The 22964-nt window shown below is 44.0% G+C and overlaps 2 protein-coding genes across 2 annotated transcripts; one reads left to right on the plus strand and one right to left on the minus strand.

Annotated features, from left to right (window-relative positions):
• The first annotated feature begins 219 nt into the window (after window positions 1-219).
• LOC131282342 (mothers against decapentaplegic homolog 3-like) lies at window positions 220-16221 on the plus strand. Its single transcript, XM_058311775.1, is given in 10 exon segments — window positions 220-1119; window positions 14110-14203; window positions 14273-14370; window positions 14443-14587; window positions 14639-14737; window positions 14739-14934; window positions 15190-15367; window positions 15503-15708; window positions 15776-15920; window positions 15993-16221. Coding segments are annotated over 10 exon segments (1485 nt in total). The 5' UTR covers window positions 220-919; the 3' UTR covers window positions 16117-16221.
• A 2507-nt stretch (window positions 16222-18728) lies between these two features.
• Window positions 18729-22732, minus strand: LOC131287629 (anoctamin-10). Its single transcript, XM_058316697.1, has 6 exons — window positions 22717-22732; window positions 21785-22178; window positions 20511-21708; window positions 20058-20437; window positions 19811-19985; window positions 18729-18899 (listed from the first exon to the last, which is right to left on the minus strand). Exons 1-6 carry the CDS (start codon window positions 22730-22732, stop codon window positions 18825-18827), a joined length of 2238 nt encoding a protein of 745 aa, XP_058172680.1. The 3' UTR covers window positions 18729-18824.
• Window positions 22733-22964: the final 232 nt, after the last annotated feature.

A 22964-nucleotide genomic window follows, 5' to 3' on the forward strand; every position in this document is an offset into this window, starting at 1 on the left:
CTGTCCTTCGTCGTCGTCCGACTGACGTCGCCAGCGAGCGTGAAAGCAAAAAAAGTGGTGCACAAATCTTCGCAGATTACGACGGCGGCCCGGTGTCCGGATGTTCAAAGTCGCCAGCAAGGGTATACACCACACGTCGGGCGGTGCGTAGTGCGGTCGTGACCGTGAAGATTTTTTTTTCGTGCCCAACACGCGCAGTTTCTCATACCGTGCTGCTGGAAAATTTCGTAAGAAAACAGCTAATCGAAGGTATTTGAGTGTGACATCGGGTTGGATGCGCTGGTGAGCAGCCATTACTTTGCGTTTCGCTTCCGTGTATGCGCTAGCTTTGATTTGCCTCTGTGCGGGGTCTGTCTGGTCCGTCGTCAGAGTCTGGTTACCGTTGCCATTGGCGTAAAATTTCACGCTTAAACAGCAAAATTTGGTGTTCCTAGCGAAGCAGTTCTTTGCGGTCGAGCACGTCGTTCGGGCGGATGGTGGTATCGCGCAGGAAGTGCTCTAGCAACAGTGTACGGTGGAAAATTGTCAAAAATCGATCCTAGCGTGCGATTTCCTATGAAATTGCGTGTTTGTTTTCGGCGGAGCAAGGTTATTCTTGAAACAGCCCCGTCATTCACTGTGATTTCCACACAACGCTGAATATCGTACAAATTAGGCAATTGCTGGTCGAATACTTTCGTGCGTGACCCACGGGGAGGCGGCGGTTCGGGTTGATATCCTCGGGTGAGATCTACCTCCTGTTGTCGCGGCGCATAAAGAGAAGCCGTGGCCTAACATAAGAAAGCGAGCAAGACAGAGGCAGCGATCATTGGCGTGTGTGTTCGAGCGAGTGAACAAACGAATCGAACCGAGTTGAACGATCCGGAGCAGCGCGGAAAGAAAAGCGAAGAAAACCACAAATAAAAAATACAGAAAAAATATGTTGCCCTTCAATCCACCGATCGTAAAGCGGCTGCTCGGCTGGCGGAAACTTCCGTCCGAAGATCAGGCCGAGGGAAAATGGTGTGAAAAAGCGGTTAAAAGTTTGGCGAAAAAGTTGAAGAAATCGAGCGCCCTCGACGAGCTGGAACGGGCCCTCACCACGCAGAGTTGTCACACGAAGTGTATTCCGATACCGAGGTAAGGCAATTGATTTGTTATACTTTATTCTTTTTTAGATTGCAACATCTTTAATGTGTGAATAATGTCGTCACGAAAACCAATCGCATGTTACGCGAAAAATCAACACTCGACCTCCCCCCTTCGCGAACACCCAACGGTGATGGAACTAACACACAAAGATGCGTATCACGTCGTTGAGTTAGAAGGAACCTTGTTTGTGTGTGGGGATACATATTTTGACTGCATACACAAACCAGCCACGGCGCAATGATGGTCCCATCGTGACAGCGGCTAAAGATCAAGGACAACCGCCGTTTGTCGTCCTGGCCCTGAACGGAGTAATAGGAAGAACAACGGCACGGGTTTCGTTGATCCGTTGTGCCGATGACGATCGATGGATCGTTCGTAAGGCGGAAAGAAGTTGCCCGTGCGGAACCGTGCCGACGTTAGCTGATAAGTACCGTCTAGTATTTTGGTCTCAGATCTTTAGAAGTTTTGTTCCCATTCAACATTCCACGTGCAGCATTTTGGTTCGGGTCGCTTGCTCACATGATCGCGGGAGGGAGGGAAAAGGATCGGATCGACGTGAAGGTAGTGTTTCGGCCTTGGTCAAGCATCCCTGGACGTTGGGTGGACTGTTTTTTGGATGGTTCAAATATTGGCTGGGACGTAACGGTGACGGTAGAGATAACGATTGCGGAGGCACAAGCTGCGATGAGTGTGTGTGTGTGTGTCTGTGCGGTTGATGGCGAACGTTGTCCGATGTTTTGTTGACATTGTTTGTTAGCAGACTTCTTTACAGTGAAGATCACAAAATGCGCAGAGCACATGCTTGAAGCTGGTTTTTTATTCCTCTTAGGAAACTGAATTTAAAATGATAAGTTCTAGAATTCTTTGACACCACACCGTAAAGTAAATTATTAGATATTTTTTATCTCTGAATTTCATTGACAAAGTACGCAACACGTGTACATGATTGGTATGCGAAAAAGTTGCTTTTAATGAACTGAAGGGGCAGAGTGTGGTCTTGTGAAGAACAAATATTTTATCATCCCTTTGATGTGTTTAGGCTCGTGCACTTGTGCACCATCGTGCCCCCTTATCATCATGTGAACCTAAACGTGAACGGTGACGTTCGTGTTGTGTGTAAAGTATGGGAAATGTTGCGTACTCTACCGGGTGGTGATAAAAAAAAGTTGTGATTTAATCATGGACACAGTCCTCCACAAGGGGGAGGCCCCCCGTAAAACACTTGAGTAAAACAAATACTTTAAAAATAAGAATATCTTCGAAGAAAACAGGTTTATTGCGTCATTCCAGAAAAGTTGTTCGTTTTGAAATTCGGTCTGGGCCCGTTTATTGGCTTTGCCTTACTTTGTTTCCACGAGAACCGAGTGGTAGCGCCGGGTTAGAAAATCGGCCCATGAGCGGTCCTCTGTACCCAAAGGTAAAAGGCCTTGTAAGCCCTTAAAGGCCAGGCATGACCGAAGACTATTGTTACGCCAAGTAGAAGAATATTTTGTTTATTCAGCTGCACTTTTTTCGCATACAAATACTCTAGGATAGGCTTATCGAAGTTCCGTAATGCGAACAAACGAAAGTAAAAATTAAAAACGTAAAAAATAACACTCACATTTAAGCAGAACCAAGCAGTTGTGTGTGATGAACGATTTGTAGATTATCCGCTGTTGATAAGATAAGATTGCATCCGTAACTTGCTTGCAGCGACCTGGCATAGTAGATTGTTTTGTACTTTAGCAATGATCATGTTTGATATTTGTTATAATGCCTGTATTCATTTTGATTCTAAAGTTAATCTGTTATTTCTTGCAAAATATTTATCAAAATTCTCAATAAACCACCAGGCGTCTCCATAAGTTGTGTTTAAAATGGTTCACTGCTTTAATACGAATGGACATAATTTCCACCGACTACTCGCCATACGGTTGTCTTCTTTTACTTTGCGTTTGCGAACTCCAAGACGGCTATCGACGCGGCCACCCCCCAAGCCGTGGGTCATCGACGTGGAAAAAACAATCGATACCACACCGTCTGGTATAATTTTGCCCGATTGTTACACAGTCGCATTTGTCGCATTTTTTCGCCTTGTTTCGTTTCGCCACGCTGCTGGATTGATTGTGACCGGCATCGGTTTCCTCCTGGAGCGTGTGCGTGTTCCCTAAAAAAACAAAAACATACCCGCTGGTGGGGCAAAAAGGCAGACAGACAGAAATGCAGACGGACGTACAGACTAACCGCCGCGACGGCGGGTTCCGGAGCCAGGGACAAGGTCAACAACATTGCCATTGGCGTTGGCATCGGGGTTGGTGTGTTGGGTTTGGGCGTTGGAGAACCGTTGCGGAAGTAGGAAATTATCAGCCAGAAGGAACAAAAGCCCCATTGAGCGATAGAGAGTAAGAGTGTGAGGGAGAAGGAAAGCGGGTGGTCGCGACTGCGCGCGCGCAATTATTTCTAATGCTATACACATTTGGAAGGCGACGAAGCCATACTCTGGCGCACGGGAATGGTTGCTAGAGAGATTCGGTTGCAACGGTGTTTGTTCATAAATGGGACGTAAAGGAACATGCAAACTAGCAAAAAGCAAGGAACAGTGATCTAATCCCATGATCTACTTGTGCAACGGACGTAAAACAATCAAACAGATGACGAGGCTGGTTGCCGTGTGCGGGGGTGCACGGGAATTTGTCACCACTTTTCCTTTTATTTAACTTTCACTTATTTTTTTACTTCTTTGTTTTAAGCTTCGATTTCATAAGTTAGAGGTTGCTCAGATTTTTATCACAATTTTAATATTGTCTAGAAATGTTTTAGAAATATGTTATTCAGCATCATAAACATATCATCTCTAATACCATACATCTTTAACCCACCTTTTTCTAACTAAAAACTAAGCTAAATAATGCTTTTAAAAGCCATTTTCATTAATCGATGGTATTATCCTAAATACTAATTATATTCATTACACTTTACGTGCAGTGTAATCTAATGTCGTTTGTCGTTCCAAAAATCTTTGTAAATCTTTTCGAATCTTAACCAATAAAATAATCTTGAAGTGGTAGAATTTCATAGAAAATGTCGTTTTGGTATGATATGATTTAGCCGAAACCTTATGTAAAAAGGAGCTATATGCTAAAATAACTAAATTTTATGTTGGCACCTTTCAGTAAAGTTGCTGCTAATATTATCAAAAAACATAATTCAACAATAAATTATTTTGATAAGTTGATCCAACAACGTTTAAAAATGGGAGCATTAAATTACCTGACCAGTAACGTGTAGCAGTGGTGTGTGAAAATATTTCACAATTTTATTTATAACAGAGTTTAATTTCGTACGTAGGACATTTGAACAATATAAGTCTAATTATCATAATTTTGGTGGGCTAGTTAAAATCGGCTGGAGGGTCTGGATTTGATTAGGACTTTGCTGAGATTTGCTGGATGTGACCCCTAGACGCACATATTGACAACCCAACATTCGGTTGAGGTATGAAAACCATGAGATGCACTATTGACGCACACGTCCTCTCGACCGAGCGGTAGCCGACATTTCGGCTAGTGACCGGCGATGGATGCGTGGCGGTGCGCTTTCTAAAGTTCACTTACCCCGAGGGTGACATGTGTTGTGTCCCGGCGACCCAGCAACATAGCTATGTTGTTTGTACGAGGAAGCAGACGCCACAGTTGTGGTAGTAAAATGACTCGCCCATGGCGTCTCGTGGTGGTAGTAGTCAGGAATTGAAACACTCTTCTCCATATCGGGTGGGATGGCAAGGGGTACACTGGAGGGTTGGCCGCATATCCAGACGACGACGACAACGTATCCCTACTCTCTCCCCATACCGCCGTATGTCAGGTGCGTTTTTCTGCACTTCTGGGTGTTCGTGTCTGGGTGAGTGTTGCGTTGCGTACTCCCCCCGGCACGTCGAAGGCAAAAAAAGGGAAGAACAGGATGGCGATGGCGGAGAAGAAAGGATACGCGCGCGGTGCGTGTGCGCGGTGGATGCAAATACATCGTCGATAAACACGGCCCCCCGAGCGACACGGAGGCGGACGATATGTCTAAAAATTTGCATAGAAATCGGTTTTTGGTCCTGGTTGCTTATTTTGGTCCCGTTTGCGTCTGTTCTGCTTCCCGCCGCATTCGTGCGGAAGGTTTGTTTTTGTTGCACTTTTTTTTCTTCATCAACCTTTCCAGTCCCTATCTTTCTCGTGCGTGTTCACTTTCAGAGTCTGGGTCGCGCCATTTCCTTCTCTGTTCTGTTTTCGCAAGCGCGGTCGCTCGGGTTTTTGATGCATTTTGAAAATCGCGCACGGCGTACGCGGAGGATAATGGCTGGCAAGCAAAGGGAAAACGGTGAAAAGGAAGGACATAATGGAAAGAAAGGAAAAAAGAAATGAAACCATCCCAGACGCTATTTTAGCGACATTATGCGTCTCCATCGCGTCGGCCATTTACGAACCCCACGCGTACCCCGCGTGGTGTGTTGGGGGTAGTTTCATCAACAAAACCTTTCGCCCGACCGTATTAGATCCATCATCAACAGTGTTCGCACCAACACACACTCGCACACGCACGGCCATCGCAGAAGGGATGGGGAATGATGCACACAAGTCTAGTTTGTTTGGTTTTGTTTTTGTCAGCTTTCGAGGGTTGAGTTTCGTGTTTGTGAACAAGGTATTTTGTTATGCTGAGGGAGATAGATTGCTTAATTCCCATTTTGTTTAAGTTCTTTAAAACCCTATTTTGTTTGTTACATGTTTCCAAAAGTTCATCCTTAAAAAGTTTAAAAAGTTCAATTCAACTTAAATGTAACGTTCATGGTAAATTCAAACTAATATGTCTAATAAGCCTATGTTTCGTTCCTAAAAATGGCTAAAAATTGTAATTTGAGCGCGCGGTGGAGGATCACATAAAAACCGCGTTCATTTTCATGTCGGTTACCAGTTCCCCATTCAGGTCGTTGTTTGAGTGTGCATAGAAAAGGGGAAACTGAAATTTTGGCAAACGGTTACTGAATTCAAGGTCCCCCTCTTCCCGGCGGATGTTCCGAATGCTCCCGTTTTCCCAACACCGCCTGCCCCCCTGTTCTAGAATATTTTTCCTACGGCGGCGTCACATTTCTTCGGACCATTCGCATGGTCGGTTCTGTCGCCATCTCACTCTCTTTTAACCTTTGACGATGTTTTCCCTCGAGAGGCTTAAGCTTTAGCTCACCCGCCCCCTTCCCGTTGTTTATGAAACACTTATCCGGCATGTTTTACCATCTTTTTCATACTACCGGCGGGGGCACGGTGGTTAGGCTAGCGCAGGTGCATTGTGTTCATTATGTGGAGGTATTTTTACATGTTTGTAGGAAGGCAACGAGTTTTTTAGACTAGCAGAAAAAAAACAAAAACATCTTCATTTCATCGTATTGATTGTAACCACCTTTTCGCGTGGTATGCCTATTTCATGCTGCCCTTTTTCAAACTCATTTGTACCGGGCTTCTCGTCGACACGCAATTACATTCGCATTCCATATCATTTTATGCTACGATGCTGCCCACGACCGTTAATTGCTCCTTATGTCGCTGCGCTGTGTGTGTTTTCTTTATGTGAATTTGTGTTTCTTTTTTCTTTCTCCGTTCCCCACGGTTGATCAGTGTTTTGGAACACATTTTTCAAAGTAGACTATCAAATGCCCTCCGAGGCGGACGGGGGGGAATGCTGAAGAGGAAGTGAAGAGGAGGCGAAAAAAAGGGGAATGTAGGGTATGTGTTCCGTTGTGGGCAGAAGCAAAACGAATCTGTTTCACACACGATCCGCACACACAATATCTAGTTGTCTGACGCTGGCCGTGGAATTGGTAAGAGCGCAAATTAGAAGAACGGGGGAAACAATGACGAAAAGGAGCCAAACGTTGATGATGAACGTGGAGCATTATTTATGAAGGGGAGCATACGTTTAACCTCCTCTTAAGGGTGTTTGTGTGCATAAATTTGTGTGCTGGCCACGGATCGATGGCTGATTACACGGGATGCGATCAGGTTCGGGAGGGGCGGGTTGCCCATCCATGTTGCCAAGGTTTTAATGTTTCTTTTTTTTCCCTCTCGTTTTCGGTTCCACTTTGAAGTTTTGCATCGTATCATACTTTGTTTACTTTCTTCAAAAAATTGCTGCTGTTTTAAAGTAGTTAATACGTGGATTTTTGTTACTCACCCCTATTCAGTTAATCAAATACTGCAGGTGATGCTTTAAAATTGATTTCTTAAATCATCAGACTCTCACAAGCAATATAAACATTGTACAGCTAAACACTCAGTCAACTATTATCGCTAAAAAAAACAAGTAGTTTTTGAACTTCACACGCAACCAACTTACTATAAAGATTCTTTCACATGGTACGGAAATAAGTCAAAAAAGTGCAAAAACAATTAAAAATTTGAACAAACAGGATTAGGATGGGTCATATTGACATTGATGCTTACCCCAGAAACCATTCCTTGTACTAAGTATGTATACCTTTTTTTAATAATACTTTCAGCAATGCTAACCAATATTTTCGTAATTTATTTTTCTGACTCCAATTTTTCCTTTCATTTTTTTTAGGTTCATATATTGGATATCCAAACTGCTAGACAATATGGGAAATTTGATATTACAATAACCTTTTTATAGGTTGCAATGCTGGATATCATAACTACTAGACAATATGGGAACGTCTGATATATTTTCATAATGCTATAGGTCAGCGGTCGGCAAAGTCCGGCCCGCGGGTCAAATCCGGCCCTCCAGCAGACTTTATCCGGCCCGTAAGAAAATTTTAGAACAACATACAAGATAAGATTTTTAGACCACATTTTACTATTAATCGTTTTAAAATTACCCAGTCTCGCGTATCTCATCAATAATCTAGCGGCAAAATAACATTTACTTTGAGGATCCGCGACAGTCGAACGGTCACAAAATTGGCCCATGAGCGCTGAGGCTTCACTACCTCGAGAGCGTGGGTTCGAATACCAACGGAGACTAGACTCTCCCCTGTACGAACATACTGACTATCCACGAACCCAAAGGAAAAAAGTCTTGTAAGCCCTTAACGGGCAGGCATGGCCAAGATGGGCGATACACTCATAAGAAGAAGCAGAAGACTTTTAACCCACAACTACTTTAGGGAAAAATGTTTTCAGTGCCATTTTACATGAATCATAGTTCACAATATTCAAAACTTCTTGAAGATGAGTTATTCCAATAACTGAAAGTAATCAAGAAAAAACATTGATGCGGCAACATAATTTAGAACAATGATTAATTTGAAATATAACAAAATAAATTAATATAACAATGAATAATATGTTGAAAGAGTTCAACGCATTCCACGAAAAAATATCAAAATTTACGGTTAAAAATATTTTATACTTAGTAATATTTTATTGTTTATGTTACTTTCTGCATGAAAAAAATTATACTTAATTTAAAAAGGGCTTAAAATCACATTAAAAACATCAAAACATCGTTTACGGTAGCTGGCTCGCGGTGTTAGGTTCTTTTGCACCAGCTGGCCCCATTCTGGAAATGTGTGCCGACCATTGCTATAGCTTGTACAAGGAACGTAAATCAATCACTTAACTCAGAAAATCGGCCTACGTTCTCCCTCAGCGGCGTGGGTTCGAATCTCAACCGAGACCGGAACCTCCCCTGTGAGAGAGGATCGACTATCCGTGCACACAAAGGGAAAAAGTTTAGTAAGACAGTAGACGGTCGTTACGTCAAGAAGAATAAGAAAAATCACTTAACTAAGTGCATGTAGGAATGGAAATTGAGTATTTATCGACTATTGATAAATGCTTTCTTAACGATTACGATGTTTAATACTGTGATGTATAAAATTGATACAATGTTGTTTTGATGTAACATATTTGCCTCGTTTCTCATAACAACCTTCTTCCCTCTTATAGTTGTATTGGTTTTGAACCTTTAACGTAAAAAAAAGCAGCCCATCCTTTAATTTATTTTAAAAGAAAATACAAAATAACTTACGAGCATTCATCCATAAATCCATGTGATCAGCTCGTAAATATTGTTTTGCATCTGAGGAAGGTTACTGGAGTGATGTTCCTGTAATCGACGGTGTTGCCAACGGTTGCGGTTGTTTGCAATTTTGCATCTTTCTGTATTTCCGTTCTGAAAGGGTGTAGGAAATTGCATTCCACCCAATTCACGCACTACGTTCTTGCGGTAGCGCTCGGGGGTATAATTCTCTTCCCTTCTACACTTGTGCGATATTCTTCTTCATGCTCACTCAATTTCGACGGCGGCTGCTCCAACGTCGTCATCATCGTCAGCATCAGCACCATCGTCATCAGCGCACAATTCACCCCCTGTAGGGGGGACGGGGGATGGTGGAGTTCAAGGAGATTACTTTGGCTCTCATTTTCTCACCGTCGCTCGTATCTCTCTTTCGGGTGAACCATTCTTGACTGAATTGCTCATCAGGCCGATCCTTGAGAACAGGAAAGGGTATGGGCAATGGCAGGCTAATGTTTAGGCAGCAGCAGCCGGCTGATGTTGTGCGTTGCGTGGGGAACGACTTCTAGCCTGCTCCATGCCAACCGACGCTCGGCGCGAACAGTGTCGCTTTGGATGTTCGGTCGAACAGAACGCCGCGGATATTCGCGTGGAGAACGAGCTTGTTGCAGAAGAGCCACCGGCGGTGGCCAGAACACACTTCTCCCCGAGTGAACCTGAACCTGAAGTGAACATAACAAAACAAACGCCAGCAAAAAACATAAGGGCGTTGTGTGCGGAAGGTGGTGTGGTGTTGGGAATCGGTGAATGGTAGGAGCATCAACATTTCCTCTTGCTCTAGCGACAGACGGGGGGGGATTCTTTTAGAGATTTTTTTATGTGCGATTGGTAAAATTCGTCTGACCACGCCAAACCTGGCTGAGTTTGTGTTTGTACGATTGTATGGCATCTCGTTCGCACTTACTTCCAGACATAGGCTACGGCGGTGTGTGAGCGAGAGGAAAAAATATCGCGTCATTTCGTTGGTGTGTGTCATCCGCGGGAATACGAATATAACGCTGGAATTTTTTTTCTACCCCATTGTAGATGAGGAAGATTAAACAAAAAGGAAACCCTTGTGAACAACAGATTTGGCTAACGTGTTTCAAATGTGTGCGCGAGCCTGTTGTTGGTGTTGATTCAGGTTGATTATTGTATAATCGTTACCGGCGGTTGCATCGAACGAGCGCGAAAATCCCCCTCAGGGGAGGATAGGGAAAACGAACGGGAAAACGCTGGCAAAATGTACACCAACCAAAAAACCAACGACGTGTTGTCGATGATGATGCAAGGATATTTGGTTGGCCTTGGTGTGGATGCTCTCTTCTCTTCGCGGCGTGAAACACACACACCAGCAAAGCAACCTTTAATATTACAACGAAAAGGATTCTTTTTGATGGTCACAAGCAACCCGGCGTGGGTTTGTTTTTCGCGTGCTTTTTTTTGGCCATTTCCAAGGTTGCCATCATCAGCATGTTGCTTTATCAGTGCCTTTTTTCGATGGTTTGGTATTTCGATCAAAGAAAACTCGATACATAAAATTGACGTTATCAAAAATTTACAAATAGAAGTGCCTTCAAAGTGTTAAACTAGCAAACATTTGTAAGCAAGACACAACCTTTAGTGCGAAGCCACGACAAAGCAAGCAAATGTGTGCGAAGAAAAAGGTTTTTATTACCTGTGTTGTACCTGTTTTATGTGTTTTTGTGGTTCAGTTTAGGGTGAACGTGTGCTAGTGATTGGTTAAAAATGTATGGTAACCTACATGGCCAACTGAAAAAAAAAGATCTCAATCAGAAGTGATGTAGTCGTTACTGACAAAAAGGGATTTTAAACCTCGACCGGTAGTTTAGTGGAAAGAGAGAGTTTTTGTTCCTCAAATTTGCTATTTATTTCCTGCAAGATCTGTTAAAGTTGCAATAAAAGAGCATGAATTAAAGTGAAACAAAAGAAAAAAAAACAGGATCCTGTTAAATCACTAAACTCGTTTTCCAATCGAAATTCTATATACCAATACTTATGACGTGTTCCACCGTCAGTTATGCATTTCGGAAATGGTACCAGTCTTGTGTCTACATCCGTTTGCTTGCTCCCGAAGACGAACGGTAACGACGAATATCAAAGACTTCCGATCACTCGATCCGAATGATAATGAATACACACAGGGCATCAGTTACCGGGGTTATTTTATTAGCCATGCTACGTGTCTGCGTCCGGTTGTTCTAGGAATCGAGGTTCGTCTTGGCGCCGGCTACCGGGAGCGAACGGGAAACGAATGCCAATTAGTGCGACTTCCGAAGAAGAAATGTGTGATCAATTAATGTTTGACAAACGTGCCACATTTATCTATAGTAAGACCCGATCGATACGAGCTTAAGAAGGTGTCTCAAGTTATCTTGTTACGGTTGAAAAGGTGCACCGTTTCGGTGCAGGTTTCATGTGATTGTTGAGGAAGTACAAAACGAAAGTATAGAACAATACTTAGCTTTCTAGACCGTAACGAGATCGCTGGGAGCGTTAAAATGAACTTCTAATGACGATTCGTTTTCAAACCGGCTGTATCTGGCGACTGGCCGTTCGTGTGGGGCGATAGAGCCATTACGCTTATTGGAACAACATGGTCATTAGGAGGCCAGCTTTCCTCTCCATCATGAAATGCAACAATTGCCACAATTGTCCACTCCGCCGTGCAGCGGGGCTGGTTCCGAAACGCTTCGCTCCATAAATCGATGCTACCCCGGTATGCCGACGTGTGTGGGTTTGCAAGATTCGTCTTGTTTTTTCCTCCCCCGGAACGACCAGCCTGCCAGTCAGCACACACCACATTCTGCCACAGCCTGGCTTCGATACGGACAGAGTTTAGGTGTACATCGTGACAGTGTGGTTGAGAGTAAAAAAAAGAAATTGGTTACGCCTTTCGATGTTTGCTGAAGCCAAGATTGTGGCACATTTCATTAACGACCACCGACATTACATGGGGTCGGGGCGAAAATGTGTAGGAGGTTCGTGTCGCGTCGATATTGCCAGGTTGCGAGATATACCCTTCGATGGTGAGGTGTATCGAAGAAGGAAGGGTTCGCCGGGGTGGAGATAAATTGTACCTGCCCGATGTGCAGCACCACCATTTCGTTTGTGCAATTGCATCAAGCTTCTCCGTGCACCTGGAGACTTATTTCCAGTTGCGCTGTTATACTACCAATAAAAATAATGACATTATAAGTAATGGGAATAATAATGAAAACAAATGGCACATCCTACTACGGGGACACGTAATGACTCATTCAACGTAGGTGTAAGGATGTGAAAGTGTGAACACATCCTGTCATATGCCAATGAAGTGAACCAAATAATGTTGTGTTAGACTTAAATAAGACCTAAATCAGATTAAATTTCAGTGGTTAATGGTCAATTGTGTTATTAAAACTAATATTAAAAGTGCTTGTTCGCTTTTATAAAACACATACACATAAACATATTCTCGCCTTTCCTTTTTTCATATTTTCACATTTCGCGTCATTTTGCACTGGAATTTCAAATAACGCGTGGAAAAGAGTGGTTTAGAGTCATTTTGCTCTAGAATTTTGAATTACGTGACGAGAAGGGTGGTTTTTAAAATGCTGATTTTAGACCTTGAAAACCTTGAATCAAATTGAATAGAATTGTACAAATTCATTCAAACATTGAATGTTTTTTTATCTTATCTAAAAAATGCAATTCAATGCGGATCATTAGACATTTTTCTTGTTTCTTTAATTGTTTAATTGATGAAAATAATTCACCTACAAAGTGAGTGATTAATGTCCATTAATGGTGAAAACAGAGGATAACATTTCTTGAGTTCCATTCTAACTTATGTTTAGTGGTGTCATGTCATAAACGTTTATTTTCCAGTGTGATAAGATAAAATAAGTAGGAAAATAGTTGGATCACATGCCACAGCCTGGGCGTTCCCAATGTTTTGCCTCAAATGGCCAAGAATCACTGAAATATTTCTTATGAAATTAAAAAAAACACAGACACAATTAATAGATGACATCATTTTTTACCTCTCCAAATCGATGGCCGTTCCAAGATTTCCCAACGAATGAGGATGCGAATTCGACATCTTTTCGTAGCCAGTTTGTTTTGCCTCACTTTTGGTTAGGGTTGTACAAATAACCGCTTTGCAAGCGTAATACGAAGGTTTACAAATGTTCGACGATCTTTGCATTGCTGCCTTACGGGATGTAAGGGGGGCAAAACCGGTAGCGATAATTAATTCTACGTAAACAAATCACATGTAAGATGATGAGTGAATTCTCCTGCAACAACCGCACACATTTGAACATTTCAAACTCAATTGACCTTCTCGCGCGCATCCGTTCGCCAGCTCTCCCGCTGGAATTGTTTTGGATATATGAGCAGATACAAGAAAATAAAGTCAAATAAACAAATTCACCAGCAGAGAGCGCCTCTTGCTGCGATGCAGCCATGCAATGCAAGGGTCTTCGTCATCCGGAATGAATTCATTCAAATTCGTCATTCGCTTCTTTTTATCGCTCGCGCCCGATGATGGTACGTTGTGAGCGAAGTGTCCACCGACCATGGGACGGCGACCGATGCGTTTTGATTGATGACTTAATCGCTGCACTTCTGGTAACTTCAGTTTATGGGCAATTCCAATTAGCTTATCTTGGGGGTTTGACGCGCCAACTCGGTAAATGGGTGCGACTGATCTGGGATGAAGTGATTAAATGCTAAGTGGTGTTTGTTTCCAATAGTTAAGCGTTCCTGAGGAGGGATATATTTTATTACATTACTTCTTCGTTTTGTAAAAAATCACTTTTAAGGACTCTAATCCGTTTTTCTCTTTTTTCATCCCACAAAATAATCTTTATGCTTTATGCTTAAATTTTTTTTAAATTCTCTTTTTTTTTTTTTTTTTCATTCTCATTCCAGAAATCGTCCTGCGAATGGTGAAAATGGAGTTGCGCTAAGAAAAGGACTCCCTCACGTAATATACTGTCGTTTATGGCGTTGGCCTGACCTTCTGGTAAGCATAGCTACCCTTTTCATTCGAATTTGATTCAATACCCATGTTAAAAACCGTTTTCACCTTCAGAGCCAGGCCGAGCTGAAAGCGCTCGACTTATGCGAGTACGCATATCATCTGAAAAAGGACGAGGTGTGCATCAACCCATATCACTACACGCGCATTGACTCGCAATCCCAGCACTCGCAGCAACAGCAGCAGCAGCAGCAGCAGCAGCAGCAAGCCCTACAGCAGCCACCGCTGACCATTCTGGTTCCGAAGAACCTATCGAACCCTCAGGGAGAGAACTCCGTTACCTATACCTTGGACGATCTTAGTAATACCGTACCAGTCAACATACAGTACAACGCATTAAAGTATGTTTTATTCACATTAAGCAAACCGGTTTCGAATGGTCTGTTTTAAGTGTAACACAAAATTTCTTTTTCCCCGTAGCGATAACTATGTAACCAGTCCGCAGCCGTCGCAAGTATCAACACAACAGCTTCATCAGCAGCTGCAGCAGCAGCAGCAACTTCAGCAACAACAGCAGCACCAACAACAACAGCAGCATCAGCAGCAACTGTCCGCACCGTGCTACATGGAGGCAACGCTCGGTCAGCAGATACCGACCAACACGACGATTATGGACTCGGTCAGTGTCGGCGTGGGCAACATACCGAACACCGAGACGCCACCGCCCGGCTACATGTCCGAGGACGGCGATCCGCTCGATCAGAATGATAATATGAGTGAGTCATTGTTGGTATCCGCGTTGACCGATGTTATGTTCCTACACCGCCATGGCTTTATTTCCACGCAATTCGTGGCATCCCGCATCATGCGTCTTCAAACTACCTTGGAGAACTTTCGCCATTCAAACTTTCAGCACGTGAATTGTTTTTTGTTCGATTTATTCGTACTTTATTAAGCTGTTCTTGAGTTTGCTTAATAATATATCCTTCAAGCCGACACTAACTTATTTTGTTTTTCGTCGCTCGGTGCAGCCGATTTGTCCCGAATGTCGCCGGCCGAGATGGATGCACAGCCCGTGATGTACCACGAGCCGGCCTTTTGGTGCTCGATCAGTTACTACGAGCTGAACCTTCGCGTCGGCGAAACGTTCCACGCGTCCCAGCCGTCGATCACGGTGGATGGTTTCACCGATCCTTCCAATTCGGAACGGTAAGATTAGCGTCAGTCAAACCGACCCTTCATCCTTTGGTCACGATCGTTCCTAGGACTCGCACGTCCGCGATCTGTTTTACTTCGTGGTATGTCTGTTGCAAAACTTACCTTCTGTATCTTATGTATTAACAGGTTCTGCTTGGGGCTGCTTTCCAACGTGAACCGCAACGAAGTGGTCGAGCAGACGCGCCGTCACATTGGCAAGGGCGTCCGGCTGTACTACATCGGGGGCGAAGTGTTTGCGGAGTGTTTGAGCGACTCGAGCATCTTCGTGCAGAGCCCTAACTGCAACCAGCGGTACGGATGGCATCCGGCAACGGTATGCAAAATCCCACCAGGTAAGACCGACCGCGAGAATCTCCTCTTTCGACCCATGACCCGATTGCTCTCGTGCTTCCTTCACAGGTTGCAATTTGAAGATCTTCAACAATCAGGAATTCGCCACACTGCTCTCGCAGTCCGTCTCGCAGGGTTTCGAGGCGGTCTACCAGCTGACCCGGATGTGCACCATCCGAATGTCGTTCGTCAAAGGCTGGGGAGCAGAATACCGGTAATTGATTCACTTCATCCGCCTCCGTGGTTGTATCTTTTTCATCTCGATTTTCCCTCCGTCCCATTGTAGCCGCCAAACCGTTACCTCAACTCCGTGCTGGATAGAACTGCATTTAAACGGTCCACTCCAGTGGCTGGACCGTGTCCTCACCCAGATGGGCTCACCTCGATTGCCATGTAGTTCTATGTCTTAAGGCGACCGAATTAAAAGATAGCGAGAAAGAAGAGAAGGAGCAGCGCAGCAGTTCCTGTCTGTTGTCACCGTTTCGATCCTACGCGCTGTGGAGTGATTGTGTGTGTGTGTGGGTGTGTGTGTGTGTATGCAGTGTCGATAACGGTCCTTTTTTGGTGCGCCGTGGACTTTCGGAAAGCATCAAGCTTCATTTATTAATGATGTAGGTGTTATTTTGCTTTACGCGTTTTTTGACACCCTCGTACAGTGATAACGTAATTGATTTTGTGTGTGACCGACACTCTTTCACTAGCAGAACTGATGGTGAACTTTAATCCGTTATCATGTTTTAAATAATGAGACAAAGTTAAGGTACAGGAGAACCTTGATTACCCGCGGTGGAGAACAGTCGGCGATCTATACCTAGTTCAAAACATCGAGAAAACAATTCAGATCAACACTTGAAAAAGTGTTTAAAAACATAGGACGTAACATAGTTATATATATATATATATATATATAGTCAAAAGTAAGAGTAGTTACTAGAAAAAACAATTCAACAGGCGAAATGTTAGTAAAAACTATGAATGTGTACAAAAAAACAGCAACGATCGCGGATAATCGAGGCTCTGCCGTACTTTGAATTCATTCGTGCAGTGCTACAATTTTAGTTTTATTGTTTTTTGTTAGTTCTTTGATCATGGCAAGTGGAGTGCTATATTGTTAGATGTTATCACTTTCAATTCGTATTTTCCTGGGGAAAAGAAAGCGTTCGTCGGACGTACGAGTGTCGCATTAACAATCCTTACGGTTTACGGTACTAATTCCTGGAATTAACCTCCGAAACATCCTTACATCCTGTTCCTTAGCTAACATGTAAGACTTCCGATTAATCGAAGTGCATTTTTTCTCCATTACGAATCGTGTGTATGTGTGGGGACGGATAGAAAAGGTGAATATAATTTTCCTTCAGGTTAAGCTCATTTTCTTGTCATTCTGTCCATGCCTTGTAATAATTGTTAGTCCCCCTTGGGTTGATTTTTTTATGTTTTAAGACAGATTGAAACAAACGACTGGTGACAACCAGAATGTCGACAGGGAATGAAAACCGAACCAAAAAAATGAGAGGAAAATTACCCAGCCGATAACAAATATCAACGCTAAGCCGTTGTCTAAGGGGAGGGCAACGCTTGCTTGAATATCACAAAACAGACATAAGCACGAAATCATTGACGCGCTTCGCCTTTTCGTATACGTGCAAAGGAAAGGCAAAGTGTGTCTCGGATGGATTTTTGCTGGAAAGGAAAAGGATAATAACGCATGGTCTTTGTACATTTATGTACGTGAGATAAATATGCATGTAAAATAGTGGCAAGATGTATTTTTTTCAAAACAAATCAGCAAAACTACCTTTAACAGAAACCCAGTTTGATAAACAAGAGAAAAAGGTACAATTTAAAATTGATCGAAACGTTCTCTCAAAGACGAAATCCATTGGATGGGCGAAGCGATACTTTTGGCAACAGACGTTTTGTGAAGTTTAATACACACAAGTAATCGGTTATTGCCAACAGATACTGGCCTCAATAGATGGCTGACAACTAATAAGTGAAATAAGAGGGTGCCCCGCAAGAAGTGATTGGTATGAATTACGTTAACATGTGTATGCAGTGTGTTTGAAATGATTTCTTTTGTTAGTTCTCGTATATTTCAACGTAAGTCAGTGATAGGTTTAGTAGCCCTATCCCTAGCGTTCTGCGCGATTGGAAAATTCAGTAGAAAGGACACTTAATTACAAATGAACTCGAACAGCAAACAGTAAGAAGCGCCATGTCGAGTAGGAGGAAACGGTGAAGCAATGTTTTCGTTTTTTCTTTGAAGAAGAATGATGCTAAACTTGCAACGACGAGTGATAAACAAAAATAATAAAAGGTGTGAACTTTGTGAGCGCGAGTAGTTTTTTAAGTGCGTGTGTGTGTGTGTGTGTGCATGCGTGAGGTAAAGAGATGTTTGCTGCGGAGCAAGAAGTGAAGATTCGTTCCGCCGGTGGGCAGGAGAAATAACTAAAAGCAGGAGAATTAGTAGAAGTAAATCGAAAACATAATAATAATATAACGATTACTTCGGATATGTAATATTAGAGCGAAAGTAAGACAAGTTTTGATTTAAATTTACACCCAATGAAACCCCGTTCCTACCTCCTGCATATGATTTAATTGTTCCTCCATTGCAAACAGTTTTGTTTTTAGTTTCATTTAGAAAACGCTGCACCCAAATCGTGGGTGCAGAATGAAGTACATACATCAGTGACCGCGGGCAGAGAATTACAGAGAATTAGAGGATCCAACCAAACTATTATTAGTACCGATTGTTAGGTTGCGCTTGCTGAATGAAGAAAATAAAATCCAACAACTAAGCTGGAACTTAAACAAGAGCGAAGATGTTCATGCTGGATTATCACATACGCAGTCAATTAGAAAGAATACGATCCACTTCAATGGTAACTATGATTTATTACATTCTATCTAAAAATTCCCTTCTGTCCCTTTAAGGTATTGACAAGATAATTGTTTGTTACATTGTGCACTAAACATTTTCCATCCATTAAGTCTCGCTCAATCATCGACGGAAGGAAGGCACGCTCTGTGCATGATGAAGTTCAGTCGAAGCATTTCACACGGTTCGCGTCTGCATTTTTGGCATTTTGTGAAGTGATTTCGCTTCGTTGGACTAGTTCAACATCGAGTGAGTATCGTGAACACTGCGAAACCGTCGGAAAAGTACGTTGCGAGATCGTTGTGCGTTCTGTAAGTAACAACGCAAATATTTTGTTTCATTTATGATTGGTTGGTTTTTTCCTTAAACGATCCAAAGTCTATGTTCTCTTCGAGACCCTGTCGGTGCTTGGCAAAACAACAGCTTTTTTGTTTAATATCTAAACACAGCGCCTTCCTGAGAGGGGTTTGCAAATCGTGTTTGGGGTTTTTATTTGCTCGCCTTCAAGTTTGTTGTTGCAGCGTCGGCGAACATTGAGCAGCATATTTATGGCATAGGATTCTTCAAAAGAAGCTGTAAAACACTGTTAATGCATAAAAAATAGCAAATACACGATCACAAGCACATTGTTAACTAAAACTTTTTTTTTTGTTACTAAAAATGACTGTGGAAACGAATTCACACCGTTCTTACCGCATCTTTGTTGTTATACCTTGGCTTTCGTACTCTGAACGGAAGTAGATTTCAATCCAGTTCGGCTTAACAACTACATATTGTTTAACGTTTTAGTATTCTATACTATAGAAAAAACAACGGAAAAAATCAAATGCTCTCTAGGATTAAGCATTATCGGCTTGCGCTGAGTCGATGTGGAAGAATGGATGACTTGGATCGTGTTGTATTTGTGAAGGATTAGGATCAGCCTACGACGCTGGTTTGATGTAACCATGGTGATGGAAAATTGATAATCGGGAAAAGATGGCGTGAAACGTTGCCTGTGTCGCGTGTATGGTTAGTCCTACAAAGTAGAGCAAAACTTGAAATTAAATGTGTTTGTTTCGTTGCAGTTGTAATATGGCAAACGTTGGGATAAAATTGTTTCACAAAAGCGGTAGAGAGAGGGGTTAGGTAGATGAGATCGATCGAAATCCAGCCGGCGAGTGTAGCGTATCTCATCCTCAAAAGCTCACACCATCCACTAACGAATGCTTATTTCGTACCTCCCGTTTCAGGGCCTGTCTTGACTCGTGTTCCGCCTTGGCCAGCGCCACTCGCACCCAGTGCGGTGTGTCCGGTATGGCCTTGTAGATGAACCACGTGAGCCCGAGCAGAATATGCTCGATCACGAGGAAGGATAGTGTGTACCCTTCACGGCTGAGATTAGCACCGAGCTCCCTGGAACGGAAAAGCAAAACGTTTGGCTCATTGTCTCCTTTCTCTCATCTTCCGTGTATGTGTTTTAGTTACCTCATTTGCGGCGAAAGATACAAAATTCCACAGTTGGTCAGAATTGAGATGACGGCAAGTGTTTCGAACGCAAGTTGCCAGGCGCCGATGTTTTTGGTGCGTCTAGCAAACGGGCGCTTGAAGAAGCTGCACAGTTTGTACGCATCCAGGCGGATCTCGATCACGTTGTTGAGGATGGCCCAGAAGGCGGTGAGTGGGGCGACCGAGGAGAACAAGACCACATAGCCGAACTGAATGTACAGCTCCAGGTAGTCGTCGTACGTGTTGTACTCCTCAAGGATCGCCTCCTTGCGGTTCTGCATAACCCGTGGATCCTCCGTGTCGAGCGTACGAAGGCCCATCTCATCGTACACTTCGTGCGCTTCCTTCAGCTTCTCGTACTGAAAGCGAAAAATGAATCGTCAGGATCAATGGAAACCGATGTGTTAATAGAGACCCACGTGAGATACTTACATTTGATTTCACAAACAAACGGACGATCTTGAGGCCAACTTTCTTTTTCAAGTAGGGGTAGAGGTTCTCGAAGACATTTTGTAGAAATTGCAGCACGATCAGTTGCATCATCAGTTGGGTCTTGAGCATCTTCATATCTTGCAGGATAAACGCGATGTAGAACAGACACAGGAAGTTGTTGACAAACTCCAGCACGATCAGCTTGTTCACCCGGTGTCGCTCGTACTGGCTTTGGGTGCGGTGGTTTTCCTTGTCGGTCAGGAACGTTGCTAACCGATCGTACGCCAGCGTCGACACGGCAATGTAAATCGCGTTCACCACCGACGGCAGGTAGAGGATGTACGCATCCGGCCCGAACAGCTCCGCCAGGTAGGCTTCGACGTAGAACTGGAAGATCGTGACAAAGCCAGCGATGGCCATGCACAGCAGGATAATCGGTGCGGTGACGCAGTACATCTGGACGTACGTTTTCCACTTCGGATAGTGCGGTGTCCACTTGCCCGTGATGGGGTCTCGCGCCAGCTTACCGTAGTAACCGACCCGCGGTTCGTCTAGGTTCGTCATCGTGATCGTACCCCAGCGGTATGCGTGGGACGAACTTTTCCGTTTCCACAGCTCCAGAAACACCTTCATCCAAACGACGTAGAACACGCAGAAGAACGGCACCGTTTCCGTTTCCTCCGAGAGACCGAGCTGCAGGAAACCGAACACCGTCGGCACGACGAGCGCGTACGTGTAGAAGCCAAGAAACGAAAAGTACATGCCGACACTTTCGCCAAAGTAGTCTCGGATTTCGTCGATCGGTTGCATCCGGTTCGGTTTGATCCAGCGGTGGCGAAGTTCCTTCAGCTTCCGTTTGTCGTGCAGCGAGTACAGGTTGGTAATCAGCTCGGCACTTTGGGCCGCCTGCACGATCGATTGACCATGGTACAGGATGATCTTCGTGCCCGGTATGTGGTGGTCATCGTCGGCCGCCTTGATTGAATCCAGCGCGTACTTGACGATGATCTGCCGATCGCCCGGCGTCAGAATGTCTTCCAGCGTCATGTTTTCGTCATAGAAGAACTCGTCCAGGCAGGCCACATTAAAGTTTCTGATAATACCGGTTTTGGTACGCTTCATGAACCCCATATCGTCGGCAAACTCAAGCAGCTTCATGTGTGTGGCGGAGATGTGAAAGATGATCGTCTGACTATCTCTAAAAAACGAAGCCAAAAAGAATCCCTCATGTACGGAGTTGCTATCCTTCCACGGGCGTCACCGTTTAAGTTTACCTGCTCAAAGGTTCCTTCCGTACGATTAACTCCAACCCACCGTCCACGCGACGTCCGCCTATTTTCTCCATGATCCACTGGATCGCTTCGGTCGACGCACTCTCGCTAAACTCCAGCACCATCAGGCTTTCCCCGAACGGCTCCTCGATGGGGCCTCCTTTCTGCTGACCATTTTTACCCTTCCCCAGGCGAACGGAATTCTTCGACGTAGCCTTCCGCTGGCGTAGCTCGTTCAGCTTCTCTTGCTCCTCGGTGTGCGTCATCTGCTCCAGCATGTTAATCTGCGAGTTGCGCTGGCGTAGCGACGGGATCGTGGGGCGCCTCGGAAGTCCGATCTCTTCCGCAAGCTCTTCCTCGTCGTTTTCCGCAAAATGAAGGTTCGGAATGAGGTTTTCTGCGTTTTCAAAACAAACGGAAATGGTCAATACTGAATAGCAATGTAGGTTATTTTCGGGGTACAAGCACAAACACATCAATATCAATTAAGTGATCGTGCTTCCTACGAAACTACTCTACTGTTATTCGTGCAGTAAGGTGCTCGGTTTGTTTTATCGGTGCGAGGGGATAGCATGGCTGATGTCTCACAATTCTGGCAATCTTGTGGGCTTTCCAGGACATGGGGTTGATGGGAAAGAGTACGTACTAAACCGTTCGGTCCCCATCTTGAGCAAAGATGAATCACGCCCGGACGTAGCTCGCCTGATATTCATTGCAGCCCGCTGAGTAACGGTTTGCAAGGCAAAAGCCTGACCCTCTCCATCAGAAGGGGTTCGAAATCGCTGATACAAGCTCGCTATTTGCTCTGAAAATTTGAAAGTTTCTCACGGGATAAATTGAAATCCATTTCACCATCCGATCGCTAATTGCCTTCTAGCACGGGGAACTACGTCAAGGAATCCAAAAGTTGTAAATGTAATTTGTTCAAATCTCACCCTTAATGTCATCCATTCTGTCGTTACAGCACACCGGTGTGTTCGTGTGCCGGGTATTAACACACCGTACCGAAGGTGGTTGCGTTGTTTGAGGCCTTCACCGCCACGACACGATCACAAGGTCGCGGTCGCGGAATTGAACGGCATCGTAAGCGAACGGAAGTAACGATTGGTGCCAACTGAACCCAAAAGGAAAACCAATCCTCCTGTAGAGAGACGTAGAGAAGAATCGACATGAAATGAAGCCC

Source organism: Anopheles ziemanni, chromosome 2 (genome assembly GCF_943734765.1).
Source record: "Anopheles ziemanni chromosome 2, idAnoZiCoDA_A2_x.2, whole genome shotgun sequence".
Classification (NCBI taxonomy): domain Eukaryota; kingdom Metazoa; phylum Arthropoda; class Insecta; order Diptera; family Culicidae; genus Anopheles; species Anopheles ziemanni.